Source organism: Pteropus medius, unplaced genomic scaffold, assembly GCF_902729225.1.
Source record: "Pteropus medius unplaced genomic scaffold, Ma_sr-lr_union100, whole genome shotgun sequence".
Lineage (NCBI taxonomy): Eukaryota > Metazoa > Chordata > Mammalia > Chiroptera > Pteropodidae > Pteropus > Pteropus medius.
The window spans coordinates 36,486,967-36,508,407 of record NW_024354875.1 but is presented as its reverse complement, the minus strand read 5'-3'; the positions used below and the strand labels follow the sequence as shown (position 1 = coordinate 36,508,407).

Here is a 21,441-nt window from a genome sequence, read left to right as displayed (position 1 = left end):
CCCCCACAAAAAAGAAAAAAAACTCATTTTCACTAATTCCAGGTAAAACCTAAAAAGAGTTCTGATTGCCTTAGCTTGGGTTCCATCCTTATCACTACACCAATCACTGCAGCATTCCATTCTGTTAGGCCTGAATTATGCGCCTACTCAGAACACATGGAATGGAGTCTGTTACCAGAGGAAGGGTAAAGGGACAATGTATAGCTTCTGCTGTCTACCACAGTGTACCTACAACCACTGCCCCCCCAAAAAAAAAATGCAGGGAATTTGTTCAAGCATCAAAATGCCTAGAAATCCTCTAACACTTGCACAGGTAGACAGAAAGTAAAGAACTACAATATAACATCAATTCTCTCCATTAGAAATTGCTTGCAGCTACTAGTAACAGAAATCTGAAGTCACAATAGCTTAAACAAAATAAAAATTCATTTTTCTCTCTGCTAAAAATAATCCAGATAAATCAATTCTAGGCTGCTGATATGACGATTCCATAGCTATCAGAGACCCACTCCCTGTTTATTCTCAGGGCTGTCTCATAGTCACAAGATGATCACTGTAGCTCCAGCTATCATGTCAATATTTTCGCAGCAAGAAAAAAATAGGAGTAAAGGCAAAAGGATGCACCTCCCAGCTAAATAAATTCCCATTTAAGAGTTTTCTCAGAAGCTCTTTCTTATGAATTCTGCTTACACTTCCCTGGCCATTCTTAAGCTCAAAAAAGGTCAAAATGCATACCACACTGAGACGGCAAACTAGAAATTGCTGTTAGAGACACCACAGTCCTGGTGGAGTAAATGACTCTGCTCCCAGCGGAGACAAATTATTAGGCTAGATCTCTTTTAACTCTATTGCATTCTAACCTGGGAAGAATCCAATAGTACACAGTGCCTTACACAGTTATATGTGTAACATATGTAAACAATCGTTAATTTTCTGATTTTAGCAATTATACACTAAAGATTTACTTTAAACCTGGTTTCTTTCATGTCAAAGTTTAAAAACATTTGTCCAAATAAGACTTGGCTTGCTTCTGTGTTCACCATTAGAGTTTGATTATTTGTTTTTTCAAATCGTTTTAAAAACAACTGGAAGCACTGTATGGTAGTTAATACATTATCTTAAGCAATTTAATGCAAATTAATTTTTACACGACCTTGAGTTTCAAAGGCCATTGAACTGGAGAGAGAAAGAGTGAGGTTTGAGAGGAATCTGTTTGCTGCTTCCCACCTGGACCCCACAGCCAGCACCGTCTGCTCTTGCATGGCTTAACTAACACCTTGTCACCTTGGCTACCCCCCTGCCAAACCATGTGGAGTTTAACTTACTTTTTTTTTTCCACTCAAGAAAATGTTAAAATGCATAGAAAGATGTGTATTTCAGGTTTTCTAGAAAACTTGATGGGATTATTTGGGACATTTCAAAATTCCATTTTTGAAACACAACCCAAGTTTTCCATTGGGTTTTATGGTTTTTTTCCTCTTTTGTTTTATTTCTGGATTTCATTCTCTTTTAATATTACAATTCTCCCATTCCAGTAGGATCTTACAGCAGATTCATATCAAATGGGAGCCACTGAAAGGTTCAGGGTAGAGAGTGGCGAACTCGAATGTGTGATTTTGATTGACCACTCCAGGTAGAATACAGCGTGGAGAGTTGATAGGATGGGAGCCAGGAGAAGGCAGGTTGCCCCGTGAGGAGGCTACAGCAAGTTTAAAGCAATTGAGAAGATGATGGTAGTCTAAACTCGGATTGTAGAGTGGCAATAGACTGACACACAGAGACACTTTGCAGGATTGACAAGACCTGGTGATAGTTTGGATGTGGAGATAAAGGGAGAGGTCATGAGTGACTGACTGACCCAGAGACCGCTGGGTTGGGCGGTCGGGTCGAGATGATATTGCTCAGTTCCCTGAGAGAGTAAACCACAGAGCAGAGGCAGGATTAGAGAAAGGTGACAAGTTCAGTTAGAGGAAATCAGTTCACCGTCTGGCCTTTATGGCACGATGGAATAGTAGAAGGTTGGCAGAGCCAACTATGATTCTTAGCCAACTGCATCATTGCAGCCTGGCATGTAAAATTCAGGAATTTGTCAGATTAAATCATGAATAATCTAAACCTTTGCGAACCAGGAAGGATTAGCGATTCAATAGTTCACTAATTTAAAGTTTGGATTTGCTCTCAGAACCCGCCACTTCTCTCTGAAGTCACATACCTTAAGCAGAACATTCTTTGTTTCTCAGAGATGCCCTTTGCACATGCAGACTGGCCAGTCAAGTGAAATTCAAGAGAATTTCGAGGTCTTCCACCACTTGCATGCTCTCTCGCCCCTCCTGTTGCGGATCTGAGCAGAGATGATACCAGCTGGTCATATCGCTAATGATTTTCCATTTCAAAATATCAACCCTCAAATGGGCTTGGAAAGTAAATAATCACAGTAGTAAGATAATCATATCTTCATCACAGGAATATTACCTTGAAGAAATATTTGAGATGAGCTCCGAGTCTATGTTTATATTTTATCAAAAATTAATATTAAAAAAATACTTTAAATTCTTTCTTCTCTACCATGCATTGTATCTCTTAGTTGCAGATGGGGTTGGAGGATGGGGGAAAGAAAAAGATACTGAGTCTTATTGCCAGCACTCTGGAAATACGTAATGCAACAATGGGACATGAAAACCATCTTCTTTCTTTGGCGTTAAAAAAAAATGAATAGTGAGCTCAGATAATTTCCTCAACATTTTTAAAAAGTATTAATGACATAGTTGGATATTTTGGGGTTCAAAGACAAATCTGGTTTTAATTTAGTGTGGTTCTTCTATGCCCCCTTCTAACAATAGAGTATGGGAGTAGTTCTAAGACTCGTTAGGAGTTCTCAGTCTTGTTCCAAGAGCATGGCTTTCTCTTTGTTTGCTCTCTTGTTCCACAACTGCCCCACCTATCCAGCAGTTGAATTCCAAGGATCGATTGTGGTCAACTAATCAGTACACACTCTGGGCCAGATGATAGCAAATGTGGATCACAACGACAGAGGGAAAGCAAGGCCAGGATCTGACTCCTAGCAGCTGGGTGAACTGATAAAAACAGGTCTCAGGAATAATAGAAATAAGAGAGAATACTATCTTCATTTCCCAAGGGGGTCATCCTGGGTTTGTAGCAGGTCAGAACGCCCTGACCCTACACTCCACCTCTGGCAGCAATGCTCGCTATACCCTTTCTTTCTGCCACCACTCTGGTGGAGTAGAGGAGGGGCTGCCGTTTCTCAGGGTCCCTGTGAGATGAGCTGGAGATACAAAGAAGAAAGGCTTTATTTCCACTTTCACTGAGAGCTCTTGGGATAGTACCCAAGACAGAGTTGTTTAAAACCAATAAGACATTTCCACTGCTGTCCATGATAGAGTAACGGCGGGGGCAGGGGTGGGGTGGATGGGACAGAAAAATCCATGAAGCAGTTTTCAGACAGTGGACAACGGGCAGCACGATATACTGATTCCTGAGAAACAAATTCCTGAGCCCTACAATTGTCCCAGCTCACTACCAGGAGAGAGCTTCCAGGCCACAGCACAGGGATGTGGAACCTGGCCGGAGCCCAGTGGTCTCGCTGACTTGAGGAGGCAGAGCCAAGAGTCTGGGGAGGCCAAGGAGGTTAGGGCCCCCTGAGTCTTCAGCGCTGTTCACCACATGCATGTGAGGAAACTTCGGAGGCCAAAGAAAGAACTGGCAGAAAGGAGCAAGTAGAACAATCTTCACTCAGAGCTCACACAGGTGGGGAAGAGTCCATGCTCTCACCAGCCAGAATATTAAAGAAAAAACCTTGAAATATGTGAGATACTAGGTAGAGTTCTCAGAAAATTATTGTCTCAGGAGTGGGGCCCAAATTAGCCCTAGATTAAAGACCACTATGGATCCACCTAGCAAAGCTCAAAAGTGAGCCTGAAAAGGATCAAATTATTTCCAAGTAACTTAACTTCATTCCAGAACAAAACTGAAAAATGTTTAAAGAAATGTGCACACAAATAAACAAAAAAAATCAGCACCCAATAATATAAAATTTCCAATGTCTGATATCCAATAAGAAATTACCAGGCATGCAAAGAAGCAAAAAAATTTTACCCATACTAATGAGAAAAATCAATCAATAAAGATGCAGAAATTATACAAATTATAGAATTGATAGAGAAAATATCAAGACATTTATTATATTTTACCTGTTCAAGAAAATAGAGCCATCCATGTTGTCACAAATGGCAGTATTTCATCTCTTCTTATGGCCGAGTAATATTCCATTGTATATACGTACCACAGCTTCTTTAGCCAATCATCTAACATAGGACATTTCGGTTGCTTCCATGTCCTGGCCACTGTGAATAATACTGCTATGAACATTGGTGTGCAAATATCTTTATGGATATGATTTTTTAAGTCTTTGGGGTAAATACCCAGTAGAGAGATTGCAGGATCATATGGTAGATGGATCGGAAAATATTTTTTTAAAAGACCCAAATCAAACCTCTACAAATGAAAACTGCAACTTTTGAGAGGAAAACCATAGTAGATGGGATTCACAGCAGATTAAGCTCTGCAGAAGAAAAACTCAGTGAAATAACAGTAGAAAATTGGAATTTGGTCCCTCTACTCTCTATATATTCCTTATGCTAATTTCTACACAGTACATTTGTTCTCACTCAAGCATCATAATGATGTTGCTATACAAGGTTTGCTTTCACTCCCTCTCTGAAAGAAACACCCAAAATAGTGAGAGAATCAACTTAATTGTACATATATACATACATATAATGTATTATACACATACATTATATACACCTGCATATATACATTATATACATTTATATATGCTTACTGACATATGAATAGAATGTTTCTTGAAGGATCCCTAAGTTGCCTCTAGGGAAAGAATCTAGGAGTCTGGTGCAGGGAGTGAAGGGAAATTTTTTACTGTACCTTTTGTACCCTTTGTATCCATTGAACTATGTGACTATATTACTTTTTCAAAACATAAAGAATGGAATACGCGTGGACTCAACAATGGTGTGTGAATGGAATCAGGAAGGAAGTGGGGGCCCTCAGACACCTGGATGCCTAGATGCCCAAGGCTGTGTCCGCTAGCGGAGCAGGTATCCAAGGTCTTGTCTGTGATGGGCCAGGAGGAAGCTGAAGGGAGCTTTGGAGCCCCAGTGATACCCATACAGCTGCCCCAAGGGATAGTAAGCAGCACATCCCAAGTCAGGTCATTAGGTCAGTATCTACCCTAACCCACACTTGGAGCAGCACATGAGTCATCAGTCCTACACTGCCTGAGTAGATTCTGGTTTAAAGGGAGAGCATCCCAAGGACTATAACTGTTAGGTAGAACTTATGGGAATACAGATTTCAGCTCAGTATAAGGAGCAACATTTTAAAATCAGAACAAAAAGTAAACCAGACCCTGGGAGGTAGTGAGTTCACTGGCTCTGGATATGTTTAAATACTGTGAATGGCCACACCACAAGGATGCCACAGAGGAGATCCAGTAGCCCGGGACCAATGGCCCCACGTACATAACCTTTAGAGTCCCTCTACATGTATATGCAGAGGAGCCGACAGTGAGAAGTGTCCCCTTTTCTTTCACTAAGTGAACAGCAAGTCAAACAAGATAGAAACTAGTAGCTTTAGCACAGAACTCATCAAGTGTCACCTGCTGATAAGAAGTGTTTTAGGAATACATATACCTTTCTAAATACTGGGAGCAATTATCTTTCTGATGACGCATTGCACATAATCACCATAAACCTTGGAATTTAGGTTTGTGGATGATCTGTTTTCTAATAGTTCCATATTCTCTCTGCATTTGTTAACTGCATTTGTATAACAAGTTTATAGTGTAAGAATAATTTTTCAGAATGAGATTTTTGCTACCTTTGCCTAGAACCAGCACCTGACAGGGGAAACGATATTCTAGCATATCAATGCTGTGTTTGAGGAGAATATGAAACAAAGAGAAGGAATTGCGAGAAATATGTACCCCTCTAACAAATTTTTTTCAACATAAAGGAAGTAAGGGGGAGAATAAAGAGCTAGAGAAAGGAAAGAAGTCTCTTTTGTGGGGCTAAGCCAAATAAACTTAAATGGTTTAGAGAATAAATTGGTGGAATAATTCGAATCATGGGCAGGTGCTATGAATGTAATTTAGTAAACACTCAGGAACCTGCCAAGGAAAAGAAAAATGTGTTGCTTTTGAGATCATTTCCCAGCAGCTTCATAAAAGAAAACTGATTACAGGAATTTAATAAGTAAAACAGAGCCAGAAATATAGTAATCAAATGAGTTTTTAATTACATTTCAGGCAGAAAAAAATTCCAATTTGTGCTCCTGGGATTAAAAAAAAAAGTTCTAGAGAAATGCTTTTGTAGCAGGAAAATAACATAAACACTAATTTCCATAGGAATTATAGTAGTCGGTTTAATTAAAAGCCTTGATCAGAATGAAGAGGAGCCAGCGCCAAACTATACTAAATAAAACCATGGCATTCATTCCTACCTCACACTATTGTCTAAATAAAAGCACTGTGCATTGAACAGAAACAGGTACCTGCATTTTTCTCATGGAAATAAAGGGGATTTTGATCACCGCCTGAGTTATGATGTTACTGTTTTATTTTCATATGCCGTAACTAATAATACATCTGATTTAAAATTACATGTTGTCGCTTGTTGCCTGGTGTGATAAATACCACTTATAAGGGAGAGAATATGCTCTGTTTAAGGGACACCGATGTAAAGGGACTCCACCTCAGGCAGACTGGAGTACTCATTGCTCTCCAGGAGGATACCCGATCATGTCTGAGCTTTTCAACTCCCACTTAATTTACATCTAGTTGCATTTTACTTGTATCCCTGTAACTACCTGGAATGAAAGATTGAGGGGATAAAGAGGTGGTTTGCAGTCATGCTTAGGGAAATCCATCCTCAGCTGGAAGAGCTATTCTTCCTGTTAGAGGACTTTGCTCTTGACCACCCCCTAGCTGCAAGTCATGCTTGGAGAAGGCTTTTCAGGAGCTGTGTTGAAATCTCAATGGTTTTATTCCCTTTGTGGTGAATGGACACACCTGAGAGGTATCTAGACGGCGCTGGGAGTATAATCTGTGGCCACAGAACACGGACCCAAGGCATATGCAGGAACATAAAGTGTTACACCTTTCCATGGACTAACACCCTCACAGCTCCACCATCCTTGTTTTATTCATTGCTTTGTTGCACTATAGGAGTGATCCTAGTTTTGTGAGGCCAGAAGTTTATACCATTTGGGATAGGGGACTTTAAACACACACACACACACACACACACACACACACACACACACACACAAATTAAGTACAAAAGAAAATATTTAGAAGGGTCTCCTGTGAGACCTTGAATCCTGAGCTTCATTAGCCTCATGATCCGTCCGTCTCTGGCCACACCCTCCATTTCCTCTTCTCTCATCTCTCCCATACCCCTAGTCCCACTTCCCACACTCTTTCTTTCCTCATGCCTCTTTCCATACATGTTCTCATGGCGATCTGTACATTTGGCACAGCTCCCCAGTCCTCAGTTTTAAAAAAGAGCACCTCCTCTTGTTTCAAGATTTTACTTGACCTTTCTTATTCAGGTAAGTCCACCCAGAGTCACCTATGGTGGAGCAAATAGTAGGTTTATTTTTGTAAAAATTTAAGTTCATGGTCTATGGAGATCTGCAGGCCTCCACGGCAGGCAAAAATACTCATATCAGTAAGATATATGTGAGCTGGATATTTTGTTTCCCATCTTATCTAATGTGGATTTAAACAGGATCATAATCTAATTGGCTGGCACTCCCTCGAACAGTACACAGCTACCTGTCTTATTTTTTCATTTTCTATATAGGCTTTATTAATATAAAACAATGGTATTAAATGCATATTTACTTCTGGTAAAAAGCTCATGATTATCTAAATAATCATCATTTTCATTTCTTACAGCTAGTTTCCATTCTCACAAGCTGGGAAATCATGTCAGTGACTCCAGTTCATCTCTCTCTCACCTTTTTATTGTTTTATTTTAGGCACTGGTGAAGGTCAATGTGAAACTGAAGCCAATGGTGGATTCGGTGGCTGCAAACAGAAGTAAATGGGAAGAGCTGCACCAGAAAAGGCTGCTAGTCTCAGCTGCCTCACCCTCCTCTGCCAGCTTCATGGTGGCCGGGGCAGATAGTAACTAACCCTCCAGGTCAGCTGCTGCTGCAAAATGACTATGTCTTAAAGGCCTAGCTTTGGTCCAGCTACATCATCCTTTGTTCCTTTAAGCTCAGACAGACATAAAGTCTCAAGGATGCACTGGAAGCATGCCTGGGCTTTCACCTGAACTGTGGTCTGCAGAGGAGAGCACCACAGAAAAGACAGAGGAAGAAGTAGGACAGGGACACTCCAGGGTCCTCAACTTCCCTGATGAACAGACATGGGCTGCGATTGAGACAAGGCATTGGGCAGAGGACCACTGCAGATTCAGGACCTGAGGACAGCCAGCCCTTCTCATTCTAAGCCAAGGCAACACAGAACCATAAAGGTGTCACTCGCGCCGCTTCATTTTGTATATGGCTCTTTGATTTGTTACAAGCCAAACAATGCCTGTCTTTGCATCCTCTCCTGACTGCCCTTGTGTGCCAGACTGTCCCAAGAATCTCAATAAGGTATTTTATTTTTATCCTAAGCTTCTTAATGATAGCTCAGAGCCTTTAGACTTGCCTGCCTAAAAGATAAACTCTATTATCCTTACAAATACCAACCATTCACACTGTTCCCCTGAAAAGGGCCATTGTAGAAATACAGCAAATGTCTCTGGTTGGTGTTTACCCAAGGTTCATTAACACGGCGTTGAGATTGTGGTCCCCTTTTTCAGTTTTTTAATTCGACTTTCATTGTAGACCAAGTCTACTCCCAGAAGGAATAGATTAATAGACTTTAATTAAAGTAAGGATGATAGGAACTCTATAGCTGGATTTACCACAAGTGACATATGAACACTTAGGAACCATTTCCAAGAGTAAGACGTTTCATAGGACACGACAGAGCCACGGAGAATGATCACTGACTATCTTGAGTTATCTTAGTAATTTTTTAAAATAAAATTTAATGTTACTATCAGTACCAACCTACAGCCAAATGCAAGAGTCTCCAGTTTTAGATTTTTGCTGAAGTGTATGAAATAATGCTTAAAAGGTTAAGAAATAATGGCCTGGGCAGAGAATGAATATTCTCTTGAAAGCAGGTTTATAATGGGTAAAAGTAAACTATAGTAAATGGATGCGATGACTAGAAAGCTACTTTGCTCTCCATTTTACCTAAGACTGAGGATAGAGTATGCCATATCCAAAGCACACTAACTAGAAGCCAGACTTATAACCTTAGCTTTGCCATGATTGACTGGATGACTTTGGACAAGTCACCTGACTTCCCACAGCCTATCTCCTCATTTGTCAAATGAGAATACACTAGGAAATTATTTTTAAACACATTTTAACATTAGAACTCTTTGTTCAAATATATCTTACAAGGAATTCCCAATATATAAAACGTCTAAAAGCCCAAGTCCTCCATTTGAAGTAGGTTAGGGGATCCCAAACCCCTGAAAATCCTCATTTCTTTCATTACATACATGGTGGGCCTTAAAAGGGCTCTGAGAAGTTTGAAAATCCTTGGACCAGATGAAGCTTGAAGCCCATTCCAGCTCCAAAAGTGTAAAATCTACAAACCATCTTTTCATTCTTGTTGCCACTGGTCAGTGTGTTTACTCAAATACTAAAGAAATAGGGGCCAAGTTCCACAAAGAACATTATTTTCCTGGCACATTCCTGGCACATTCAGGAAATGTCTAAAGAATGGATAAATTAAGGTACCAAAATGGAAGTGAGGGAAGAGCAGGCATTCGTATGGAAGAGTCTATGTGGCAAGAATAAAATAAAAGAAAATTAAAACCAGGAAAAGGTGGATAAAAGAAGGAGAGGGAAGAGGAGAGGGAGGGGGAGGAGAAGCAAAAGATGACCAATAAAGACAAGCTAGGGACCAGGGCAGGTGGTAAGAGAACTGTCAAGGGAAAGGTGAAAGTCAATCCAAACAAAGAAAAATGGCACTTCTAACCAAAAAGATGAGGGTACAGAATCCTGTCATCAATTGCTTAGAAAAGAGAGATACTTGAGCAGGGAAGGGTTTAACAAAAGAGAGAAGGAAGGAGTCAGAGCCCTAAAAAATAATGTTCTTAGCTACCCTTTGCAGCCATCTCTGCAGGGAAGACTGGAGAAACTAGAGGAGAAAATGAGTACAGGAAAAATTGCCTCTGCAGAGCAGGTAAGAGGAGGTTGTTCAGATTTATGGATTTTATTAAGCCAGTTTTCTGAATCACTCTGCTATAAAGGAAAATAGCTTCTGCTGGGCTGTCTCTTCTCCTCAGGTCAAGAACAAAGGGTGGGTGGAGTTAGGGACAGAGCCTGGGTATGTCTGAAGCTCTGGAGCCCTTGCAGGTGCTTCTATCTATTGTGCCACATCATGTTTATATCACAAATGGGAATTGAAAATCAGTCCATATGAGGCAGAGATGAACCCACATCTGTTATCCTCCCTAACAATAAATAAATAAATAGCTCAGACAGACGGATGCAAGTCTATCTAGAGCAAAATTTTAAAGCATGTGCTTTATGATAAAACTAGACCCAGAGTCCAATGGAGACTGCAGGCAGCTACCCTGAACACTGATGCTGCATATTGCTAAGGGGAACATAATTTATAGCACAAACCCTACAGCTTCCACTAAGGTTGAGTTTTCCTCTCATTTTCTTGCCTTTTTATTGGCTTCACTGCACGGTTGCTAATAGCAACATCCGCTGGTAGCAAGGGGAGTTCAAGACCATTGCAATCTGCCATACAGTGGAGCCCTGACAATGTCAACCATCAATCAAGCAGCTGTTTGTAATTGCCTCCATCTATTTTTCCTGTCTCGAAATATCTTTCCTATTGTGGGTCAAAATTTAGAAACTGCTGACTAATGCTGTGGGTTGGGTCTGTTCCTCTGAGACCATAGCTGTGGAAAAGGAGGGTGGCAGCCTCCCTTGTGCCAACAACCCAGGGGGTTACAGGTTGAACTCTTGAGGGAATAGGAGGTATTTTTAATGCCTTTTAAATAATGTATAATTTTCCAAGAATGTGAGGTATGTGTAGTTAGCCGTATAGTCTGCTTTTCCAAAACAGAGAAAGAAGAAATTTCCCAGTCCTTATTATAAATGTTGATTTCCAATTAGAGGAAGGCATTTAAAATGTGAGCCTTCTTATACAACCTCCAACTGACCAGATTATGTTTAGTTCCTCAGGTATCTTGGCATTCGTGGTTGAAATGACTTCATCCTACTTTCTCCATGAGATGCATTATTTTTTTTCAGAGATGTTATTTATTCTCTTCTTATTCAGTGTGTAGATAATATGTGCATGCCCTACAATGTAGCTGGCAATCCTGGCCAGTAGGGACAGCTTGGCAAACTGTAAAGGGTGCCATCCAGTGCACAGTAGAACTGGGGCTCCATCCTGGCTTGGCCACTGGCTGGACCTGTTATTTTGGGACTTTCCAGGTCTCAGGTTTTCCATCTGTAAAATAAAAGCACTGACTTTTACTCAGTTCATTTCCATACCAAAGGACCAAGCAGTATTTAACTTTAAAAACTTTTTCCAGATAACTGTCTTGTTTACTCTTCTCTAATAAAATAGGAACAAACCTAAAAAAATCATCTTCTTATAGGACAAAATAAAAGTTACATATATGGGTTAGATATAAAAACAAACCTTACCGCAGATGTGTCTGAGCCTGCCTCTAGTAATCATGAAAGATATGGTCATCAGTACAATTTTTTAAAAATATACTCTTTTATCTCATAAAGGACAATTTTAGATTATCTCATATCACAGATATCTCATAAATGGCAGTCAGTTTAATTTAGAAGTAATTTTATACAGTGAGTTAAAAGAAGTTAAGATTGCATGTGTGTTTTCTTTTTCTAAAATCTGAGATGTTCATACATTTCCAGATATTTTATAGTTACTTGAGTTAGAAATAATCTTTAAATTTTTGTTAGTGAAATAATATTATTGTTATAGGAATTCCATTGTTTTTCTCATGTATTGAAATTTTTCATGCTTTATCCTCTTACCTTAGCTCATTAAAGAGTCTGCCCAATTTACTTTGCAGTACAATTATTTTAAAATTTACTTCTCCTGCTGACTCTTAATGAATTGCAGAAAGATAAAATACAGTAATAGTGTGAAACAATTCCTTTCAAGCAGGACCGATATCTGAAGATATCAGGGGAAGATTTAAATCTAAATAAAAATGTTTTAGCTGGAAAAAAGAAAAACTCGAAAAGGATTCATTAAAGCAACAGAACAAAACCTGATTTGGGAACCTAAAAACTATGGCAGCACCACTATAGTGAAGTTTCATTATCTGCTTCAGAATAACAGTCTCTGAAAATGTTGTTCTTCCACGTGCTGTAAAGAACTCCCAAAACTCAAACGTATTAGGAAATTTAACGATTGCATCTGACTACAAGAAAGCCAAAATTTCCTAAGTTTCATAAGTGAGTAATAATAGAATAAAACACATAGCTGGAAGAAATAAAATGAAGCGTGTTTGGAGAATTTCATGATGAGCACTTGGATTTAGTAATGCCTGACGCTCTCCTAGCATTGGGTTACTACCTTTCCCACAGCTAGTAATTTTGGGTTGTATATCTTTATATTTTAATTAAAAATGTTCTTGTATATTTGACACATCTCTCAGCAATGCTAAAGATTAGCTGCTTTTCTGTGTAGTCTATATCAATGTCACTGAATGTATACAGAAATCTTTATTAAGTAAATGAAGTATTTGCTGTGGAAAAAAAATGCTATTTAAGGCCATCGTTTATCTTTATGTTCGTTTTCTGTGTGCATATGTGTGTGTTAGAATCTCATTTTTTGTTTTCAGATTTAGATTTAATCATATTTAGATGACTTTAAAAAAAAGAGCATAATGTGGAAATAGAAGGCTAGGTTTTGTTGAGGCTCATTCTCTTTGAGGAAAATTGCTTTTGCCATTTCATTTTGATGTACAATAATCTAAAAAGGGTCCCCTGCTGATTTGCTTCCTAAATATTATTGTTTTACACACACAAAAAGGGAAATATGTCTTAAATTGAGTTGTCTGAAGTCACTTCCTTTGTGTAGATTTCCCAGGCTGATGTTTCATTGTAAGACTACTACATTATAGACTGCTTGGCCTTTTCATAAGCAACTAATTCATTATTTTGAATAGTCTGCTTTCAGAGACCTAAATATCTTTGTTTTTAATAAAATGCTTAAAGTTTAACTCTGGAATAATCTTTATTTCTCTTGAAAAGGGTGATTTAAGGACTGAAAGAGGCAAGCATGCATCCATACACTAACAATTTAAATTCTGTCTGTCATTTTGGCCCATTAACCTTGTCTTGATCTGTGATGTTTGCCTGTGAGAGAGAGATACTGGGACAGCCCTGTCTGTGGAGCATTTTAAAGATGACAAAATGTTCTTGAAATTATTCAAGTTTTTCTAGAGGGAGAGGAGTCTGCAGCCAAATGCGGGTTCCTGTGTCCTTACAGATTACTCAAATTTGCATGGGCAATTACACAGGGGAAGCATCAATGCAGGGCCACCAGCCACAATGACGCCATACAATTACACAACGGCTTCGGTGCTTAAACTTTAAAATTCTTACACCATTGTGCCTGTTCTATTAGAACAAACTGCAGCAAATGATCCAAAGCCAATTCAAATGACTGGAGAGGAGGTGCCAAGGGAAGAGAGGGAAGAGGTACAGTGTGGCCCCTACTGGCCAGCTTAAGCAATCACCAGTACCTGGGTGCCGGCTGCAGCAACCACCAGCTTTTTTGTGCTTTGCGGTCGGCTTTTCAAATGGGGCCAACAATAAGAATCACCTAATTCACAGAAGTGCTGTAAGGATTAATGAGGGAAGTTAGGCAAAGCAGGACCTTGTTCTGGTACAGAAAGTACCCTTTATAAACACAGGGGCCACAGGAGCTCTTTGTTTGGATGGTTGGTTGATTTTTTTTAAATGCCGGTATCCACAGTAGTGCCTTCTCTGCTAATTCTTTTTATAAACTACATGCTACTGTGCTCTTCCTATAAGTTAATTTAGATCATAACACCATAAGCCCCAAAATATAAACTACTTGATAAAAGACAAGGTATATCCAAGGAGAAAATCTAATTAAAATATTAATAAAACTGAAACTGCCAGAGAAAAGAGAGTTCATAATGAGGTTAAATGTCTCACCATCTGAGCATAAATGTTCCCAAGCACTGATTTGGTACACAATCTTTCCAAAAGTTTTAAAAGATTGAACAGATGCTGCTGAAAGTCAGTCAACTACATTACCAATTTGGTACTAATTTACTCTTTTCTTCCCTATTTATGATGGGAGATAGTGGGGCAAGGAAGCAAGGTAACTAAGCACCCCCTCCTCCCAAAACTGGCCATCCTGCAGAAAATGGCCTGGAATGAAAGGAGAAAAAAAGCAACTGAAAAATGGTTTTGCAGAAGGTTTTCCTTTATCAAGGAAGATGGTTAACCACAGCTGTGGTTGTTGAGGTGATCACAAATTACCAATGTTTACCAATAGAAAGTGGTCACATTTACAGGATAAATAAGAAAACATAACTTCCAGCTAATTTTAAAAGAGAATGACAGATTATACATACAAATAGAATATGGGATTTGATCATCTCACATTTTTGGCAAGTGGAAACACAAGCATGTTAAGAACCAAACATCATACTTTCATCTTCTACACATTTTGCCTGAATGGAATTCTTCTACATGGTAAACATGCCATGTAGAAGATGCCTGAATGGAATTCTTCTACATGGTAAACATGCCATGCTGTGCCTCTTCTTACACAGCAAAATCCACCTGAGTCGAACACCATTTTCCGAAAGCCTAATTCCTTTCAATAAGGCGCCGAATCATTTTATGGCAAACACTAAATAATTCCTTATTTCTACGAATGGTACGATACACTTACTTTTTGATATAAGCTCCAGCTTTCAAGATTCTGTTGGAGACAAAATGATCCTTATGACATTTTATAATATTCCGCCCTATTTATTGCTTTCCAGAATTTCTATCATTAATTAAAGGGCCTTCTTTCACCATCTCTCCAGGCCCCGTCTCCCCCAAATCTATTCCCCGAATGCCTATCAGAGACTAAATAAAAGTCAGCCTATTACAGCAGCAGTGATGGTCATGCCAATTTCACAGTGTGATTTGAACACTCATTTCATTTTGAAAATGACCCTGCCCTCCATCTGTCTAAGCCGAATGTCCTGCTTTTTCAAGCCAGGCCTAGGGAGCAGCAGCATATAAAACACGGAGGAGGCACAGAATGGCCTCCTTCCTGCCCCCTCAGCAGCCACCTTCACAGATAGGTACTGACACAGAGAACCTCAACTGATGTCTGTAAAGATAGAAGAAATTTGAGGTTGAGTAGACAGTCTATTTTTCACACACTTCTGAGAAGCCATTTGAAGGTGAATCCTTCCATGATGCAAACAGAATCTTGAGAAACAAAGAGACAGACTACCATCTTGTCTTGATTTAACAGCAACTTACTCAAAGTAACAGTTCATACATAAGAATTTTAAAATATTGAGCCTGAGTTTCCAAGGGACTGTATATGTAGTCAGGCAGCCATACAAGTAAAGATCTTCCCCCACTCACCTTCAATTATTGAGCAGCACTAACCACCATCCCTCAACCCATATACCTCCCTGGGTTGAGGGCCCTTAAAAGGTGCACCCAAAGATTGGGTTGTAAGAAGCCTCTGACTAGGGTTATAGTGGTCCTTGTCAACTGCTTTCTTTGCATAACTTAAGTGTCCCATGGCCCCACTCAATCCCTCTGAAATGAGCAGTTTGTCCCTTTCTTGATAGTCATGCAGTGGAAGGTTGTCTGGCCCTACCCATAAGAACATAGCTCTGCCAATTTCTCAGCAAGGGATACGACTGAATGAGTACATAAAGTCAGTTTTATGATAGGAGCAATTACATACCCACAAAAGTCCTCTCTGAGCTATTCCAAGTGGCAAGGAGCTATACTACCCCCACTAGTTACTTCTTATTATCTACTCTCACAGCTGCAATTCAGGCCTGGAAGTTCAAATTTCTACGGCCTGCACCAATTCGGTTGATTGTTTTAATGGAGAAAAAAGGCACCAATCTTCCATCATACAACTTGACACCAAACGCTATCTATAGAAGGTATATAGGTTATTCATCAGTCACTGTTTCCTACTGAAACTAGTTGTTAGATATCCTGGCAGAGCTGCTAACTACTTAACTGCGTGGTCTCGAGCAAATTACTTGAACCTTTCCAGTATATAGATTCTTCATCTGTAATATATATAATACAGAATGGATATTAAGATTAGAATTATCATCTGTAAGTGGTCTAATAGAGTGCCATATAACAGTTGATGCTGGCTCTGAAATTTATGTATGGGCCCCAAAACTATAGCGAAGGCAGATAAAGAACTTGCACAGAAGTCTTTAAGTATATAGTAAAGACAGGCTTTTATTCAGACACCAGTTATGTTAGGTACTGGACAGGTCGGTGTTGATCATGGAAAATCAGTGGAGATGGAAGGAGATCAAAGAAGACTGTTTTCTTATTTGTAGTGAAAGTTGGAGGGCAAGGGCAGTAAACATGGCCAAGTTTAAAAGCCAATATCTGCTCCATAATAATTGTTGTTATTTAAAAAGGGAGTGGGAGACACTTGGATCTAATTGAAGGTCTCCCAGTACAAGATTCACAAAACCATTTCCTATCGTCAGACTGTGGAGACGCCAAAAGTAAGAGCTCTTGGTCTCTGTATATTTTTTTTCTTAGACCCTGTGCCCTCAAGGTATTTTAGAAACAGAACCTACTCAAATTCCACGGGAATTCCAAGGAAATATTCCACCTTTTCCTTCTCATTAATTTACAAAAACACGAAACGACGCCATTTGTATGTAGCACAGAGTGTATAAGGCTCAAAAATGCCGAGAACATAGGACAGTAACTCTTCCTCCCCCGCGCCTGAGACTGAGGTGACACAACAGCCAGCAAGCCTCACCTCCTATAGGAACAGAAGGGCAATCAACAAAACCCTAGCCGCCAAGCGGTGGGTTCGTCCCGCAGGGACTACGTCTCCCAGCATGCAGCGCACCTACGTCACAAACGGCCGGAGCGCATTTCAGCGGTGCATGCCGGGAAGTGGAGTTTCCGTTTCCGAACTACCAAGATGCTTTCCCCTCTTTTCCGTGATTTACTACCTCCGCAGCCCGTTCCCAAGGACTGAATCAGTAGTCAAAAAACTCACGTCAGTGATTCCTTTTTATTACTAACGGTCTCCTTCCGTTACAAAGTAATCTCCGGTTAGTTTTCCGTTTCCGGTCAGCTTGTTGCCTTGGTAACTAAGACACACAACCGCCGTGGCGGTTATGGCGGGGCTGGGCAGTACGCAGATCCCCGACGGGGAGTTCACCGCGGTCGTGTACCGGCTCATCCGGGATAACCGCTACGCCGAGGTGGCGCAGCTGTTGGGCGGAGAGCTCCAGCGGAGCCCGAGGAGCCGCGCAGGCCTGTCGCTGCTGGGCTACTGCTACTACCGCCTACAGGAGTTCTCGCTGGCCGCCGAGTGCTATGAGCAGCTGAGCCAGCTGCACCCGGAACTGGAGCAGTACCGCCTGTACCAGGCCCAAGCCCTATACAAGGCCTGCCTTTATCCAGAGGCCACCCGGGTCGCCTTCCTGCTCTTGGACAATCCCGCCTACCACAGCCGGGTCCTCCGTCTACAAGCCGCTATCAAGTACAGCGAGGGCGATCTGCCTGGGGCCAGGAGCCTGGTGGAGCAGCTACTGAGTGGGGAAGGGGGAGAAGACGGTGGGAGCGAGAACGAGCCCGATGGCCAGGTCAACCTGGGTTGTTTACTCTACAAGGAGGGTCAGTATGAAGCTGCATGTTCCAAGTTCTTTGCAGCCCTTCAGGCCTCGGGCTACCGGCCCGACCTTTCCTACAACCTAGCCTTGGCCCATTACAGTAGCCGGCAGTATGCCTCAGCTCTGAAGCATATCGCTGACATTATTGAGCACGGCATCCGCCAGCACCCGGAGCTAGGTGTGGGCATGACCACTGAGGGCATTGATGTTCGCAGTGTTGGCAACACGTTAGTGCTTCACCAGACTGCTCTGGTGGAAGCCTTCAACCTCAAGGCGGCCATAGAATACCAACTGAGAAACTACGAGGTGGCCCAGGAAACCCTCACTGACATGCCACCCAGGGCAGAGGAAGAGTTAGACCCCGTGACCCTGCACAACCAGGCACTGATAAACATGGATGCCAGACCTACAGAAGGGTTTGAAAAGCTACAGTTTTTGCTTCAACAGAACCCCTTTCCCCCAGAGACCTTTGGCAACTTGTTGCTGCTCTACTGTAAATATGAATATTTTGACCTGGCAGCTGATGTCCTGGCAGAGAATGCTCATTTGACTTATAAATTCCTCACACCCTATCTCTATGACTTCTTGGATGCCATGATCACTTGCCAGACAGCTCCTGAAGAGGCGTTCATTAAACTTGATGGACTAGCAGGGATGCTGACTGAGCAGCTCCGGAGACTCACCAAACAAGTGCAGGAAGCAAGACATAATAGAGATGATGAAGCTGTAAAAAGGGCAGTGAATGACTATGATGACATCTTGGAGAAGTATATTCCCGTGTTAATGGCCCAGGCAAAAATCTATTGGAACCTTGAAAATTATCCAATGGTGGAAAAGATCTTCCGCAAATCTGTGGAATTCTGCAATGACCATGATGTGTGGAAACTGAATGTGGCTCATGTCCTGTTCATGCAGGAAAACAAATACAAAGAAGCCATTGGTTTTTATGAGCCCATAGTCAAGAAGCATTATGACAACATCCTGAATGTCAGTGCTATTGTATTGGCTAACCTCTGTGTTTCATACATTATGACAAGTCAGAATGAAGAAGCTGAGGAATTGATGAGGAAGATTGAGAAGGAGGAAGAACAGCTCTCTTACCATGACCCAGATAAGAAAATCTATCATCTCTGCATTGTGAATTTGGTGATTGGGACGCTTTACTGTGCCAAAGGAAATTATGACTTTGGGATTTCTCGAGTTATCAAAAGCTTGGAACCTTATCATAAAAAATTGGGAACTGATACCTGGTATTATGCCAAAAGATGTTTCCTGTCCTTATTAGAAAACATGTCAAAACACATGATTGTGCTTCGTGATAGTGTTGTTCAAGAATGTGTCCAGTTTTTAGAACACTGTGAACTTTATGGCAGGAATATACCTGCCATTATTGAACAACCCTTGGAAGAAGATAGAATTCATACTGGAAAGAATACAGTCACCTATGAATCCAGACAGTTAAAAGCTTTGATTTATGAGATTATAGGATGGAATATGTAGTCATGTTTTATATTGGCTTTTGGCTTTGTTACCTATATTTCACACTTTTTAAATCTATATCCTTGACATCTTTACATTTGTTACATATTGAACTTTGTACACTTAAAGTATTCTATTTGAGAAAGTTTCCCATTAAGAAGGGTAGAGAGCATATAGTATAAGCTAAATCAGTTTTGCATCCTCTCTGCCAATAACAGTCACCATGTCTTGCCTCAACAGTTGCTAGACTGACATCTTAAATAAGTAACCCTAAATAGCAGTTTGTATTCTACTTTAAGCTGTAAAATAGTATTGCATGAGCCAATGCATTGTTGGAGTGAGTGTGTTTGCATTCCTGATGAATAGATTGCTAGCCCATGGCTGGACCATTTCTCAACCAACAAGTAAAGGCAGGTTCACTGTGCCCTTTCACAGTATACTGTGCTGTCCAGTAAGACCAATTCTGACCTTAACTGTATGCCTCCACTCCATTTTTTCAGTCCTTTAACCTCCGGGTTTCACCAAAGTCGAGTTTGGACCCTGGCCTAAGCTCTTTGAGAAGTACTGGTATTAAATAAATAATAGTTTTTTCCTTGGTTCTTTTCAGGTTATGAGGTTTGGTCCATGACTATGTTGCTTCCATAATTTGGCTGATTGGTTGGTCTTTTATAATCGATATTTCCCTTCATTGTCCAGTTTTGATTTTCCAGAATCAATTGTGCCTCCTTTTGAATACTGACAAATATCAAGTGTGGAAGCTTTCTAATATATTCAGTGTAGGGGAAAATAAGTATTGAACTGACAATGAAAAGACTAAGGTATGAGTTCCTGACCTTCTGTAGTCAGATTTTGGTCTTAAGAAATTCATTTACCCCTTTAGGTCTCATAGTCATTTGAACTACTAGATGCTCTTAACAGTTACTTCTGGCTGTAACATCTGATTCTGTATAAGCCATGTAGAAGAAAGTTGACTTTCTTTTATGACCTGGATTATAAACAAGTCAGGAAATAAAACAGTATTTCAAATGGATTTTTCTTCGTATTTTGCCTTACAGTAAATGTTAATGCCTAAGGTAAATTTTTGTTATGTTCTTTTTGATTGATAAACCATTGATTACTACTAAGAAATTTGGGTGGTTTTTTTTTTTTTTGCCCTTTTTTACTTGGAGCTTTTGCTTAAACTCAAGCTATGAAATGTACATGAGGCAATCCTTGTTCTGCTGTAGTTGTGCATAAGTTAAAAGTTTGTAAATATTTTAAAATTCTTTAATTCTCATAATTTCTATCTAATGTACATATTTGGGGGAGAAGGGAAGAATTGCTTTTAATTCTTCTAAAAAATAATACCCCAAAAATGATATATAAATGATATATTTCCAGGCTATTATAATATACATTTTTTTGGTCACTTGTTCTTGAAATAATTAGTCTCTTCTGCCCCTGAGGTGAAGACCTCCATCTGCCAGTGTGCCAGAAATCTGGAAACAGGAACAGGTGAGGTGAAGATGAAATGGAGATTTAGCTATGTGATTTACTTCACAACCCACCTCGGATTCCCTTCATGTCCAAATCTCAGTAGTTAATCAAATGTCTGTTGCTGTTAACAGAAGTAATGGATAACAGGGCAGACATAACAGATGCCACAGCTACTTCTGTAACTAACTCGCCAAATCAAATCATCAGCCCTTACACCCTTGTTTTATTTAATACTGAGAGGTCATGCAGACTTTACAAAAGGACAAAGCCACAGTGAACAGGACAGTCCCAGTTTATAAAGCTTTCTCTGGGAGTGTTTCCTTTTTTGCCTTCAAAGGATCTATTTAGAAGATAGTAGTGTTTACTGCTGGAGAATGTATCACAAGATAAATGAAAAATCTACCTACCTTACCACTTCTTT

At 40.3% G+C, this 21,441-nt stretch overlaps 2 protein-coding genes across 2 annotated transcripts in view; both read left to right on the top strand.

The window, feature by feature from the left end:
- The window catches only part of PDE11A (phosphodiesterase 11A), a 315,101-nt gene extending 303,078 nt beyond the window's left edge, over window positions 1–12,023 (top strand). Inside the window, exon 19 of the mRNA XM_039855267.1 lies at window positions 8,080–12,023. Within this exon, the coding sequence (XP_039711201.1) occupies window positions 8,080–8,235 (156 nt within the window). The 3' untranslated portion in view covers window positions 8,236–12,023. The remainder of the gene's footprint in view (window positions 1–8,079) is intronic.
- A 5,323-nt stretch (window positions 12,024–17,346) lies between these two features.
- LOC120597085 (tetratricopeptide repeat protein 30A) lies at window positions 17,347–20,672 on the top strand. Its single transcript, XM_039855772.1, has 2 exons — window positions 17,347–19,746; window positions 19,799–20,672. Exon 1 carries the CDS (start codon window positions 17,568–17,570, stop codon window positions 19,563–19,565), a length of 1,998 nt encoding a protein of 665 aa, XP_039711706.1. The 5' UTR covers window positions 17,347–17,567; the 3' UTR covers window positions 19,566–19,746; window positions 19,799–20,672.
- The last annotated feature ends 769 nt before the right edge of the window (window positions 20,673–21,441 follow it).

Bases quoted from the DNA above. Each gene is read 5' to 3' on its own strand.
- LOC120597085 (XM_039855772.1), top strand. From the start codon at position 17,568: ATGGCGGGGCTGGGCAGTACGCAGATCCCCGACGGGGAGTTCACCGCG.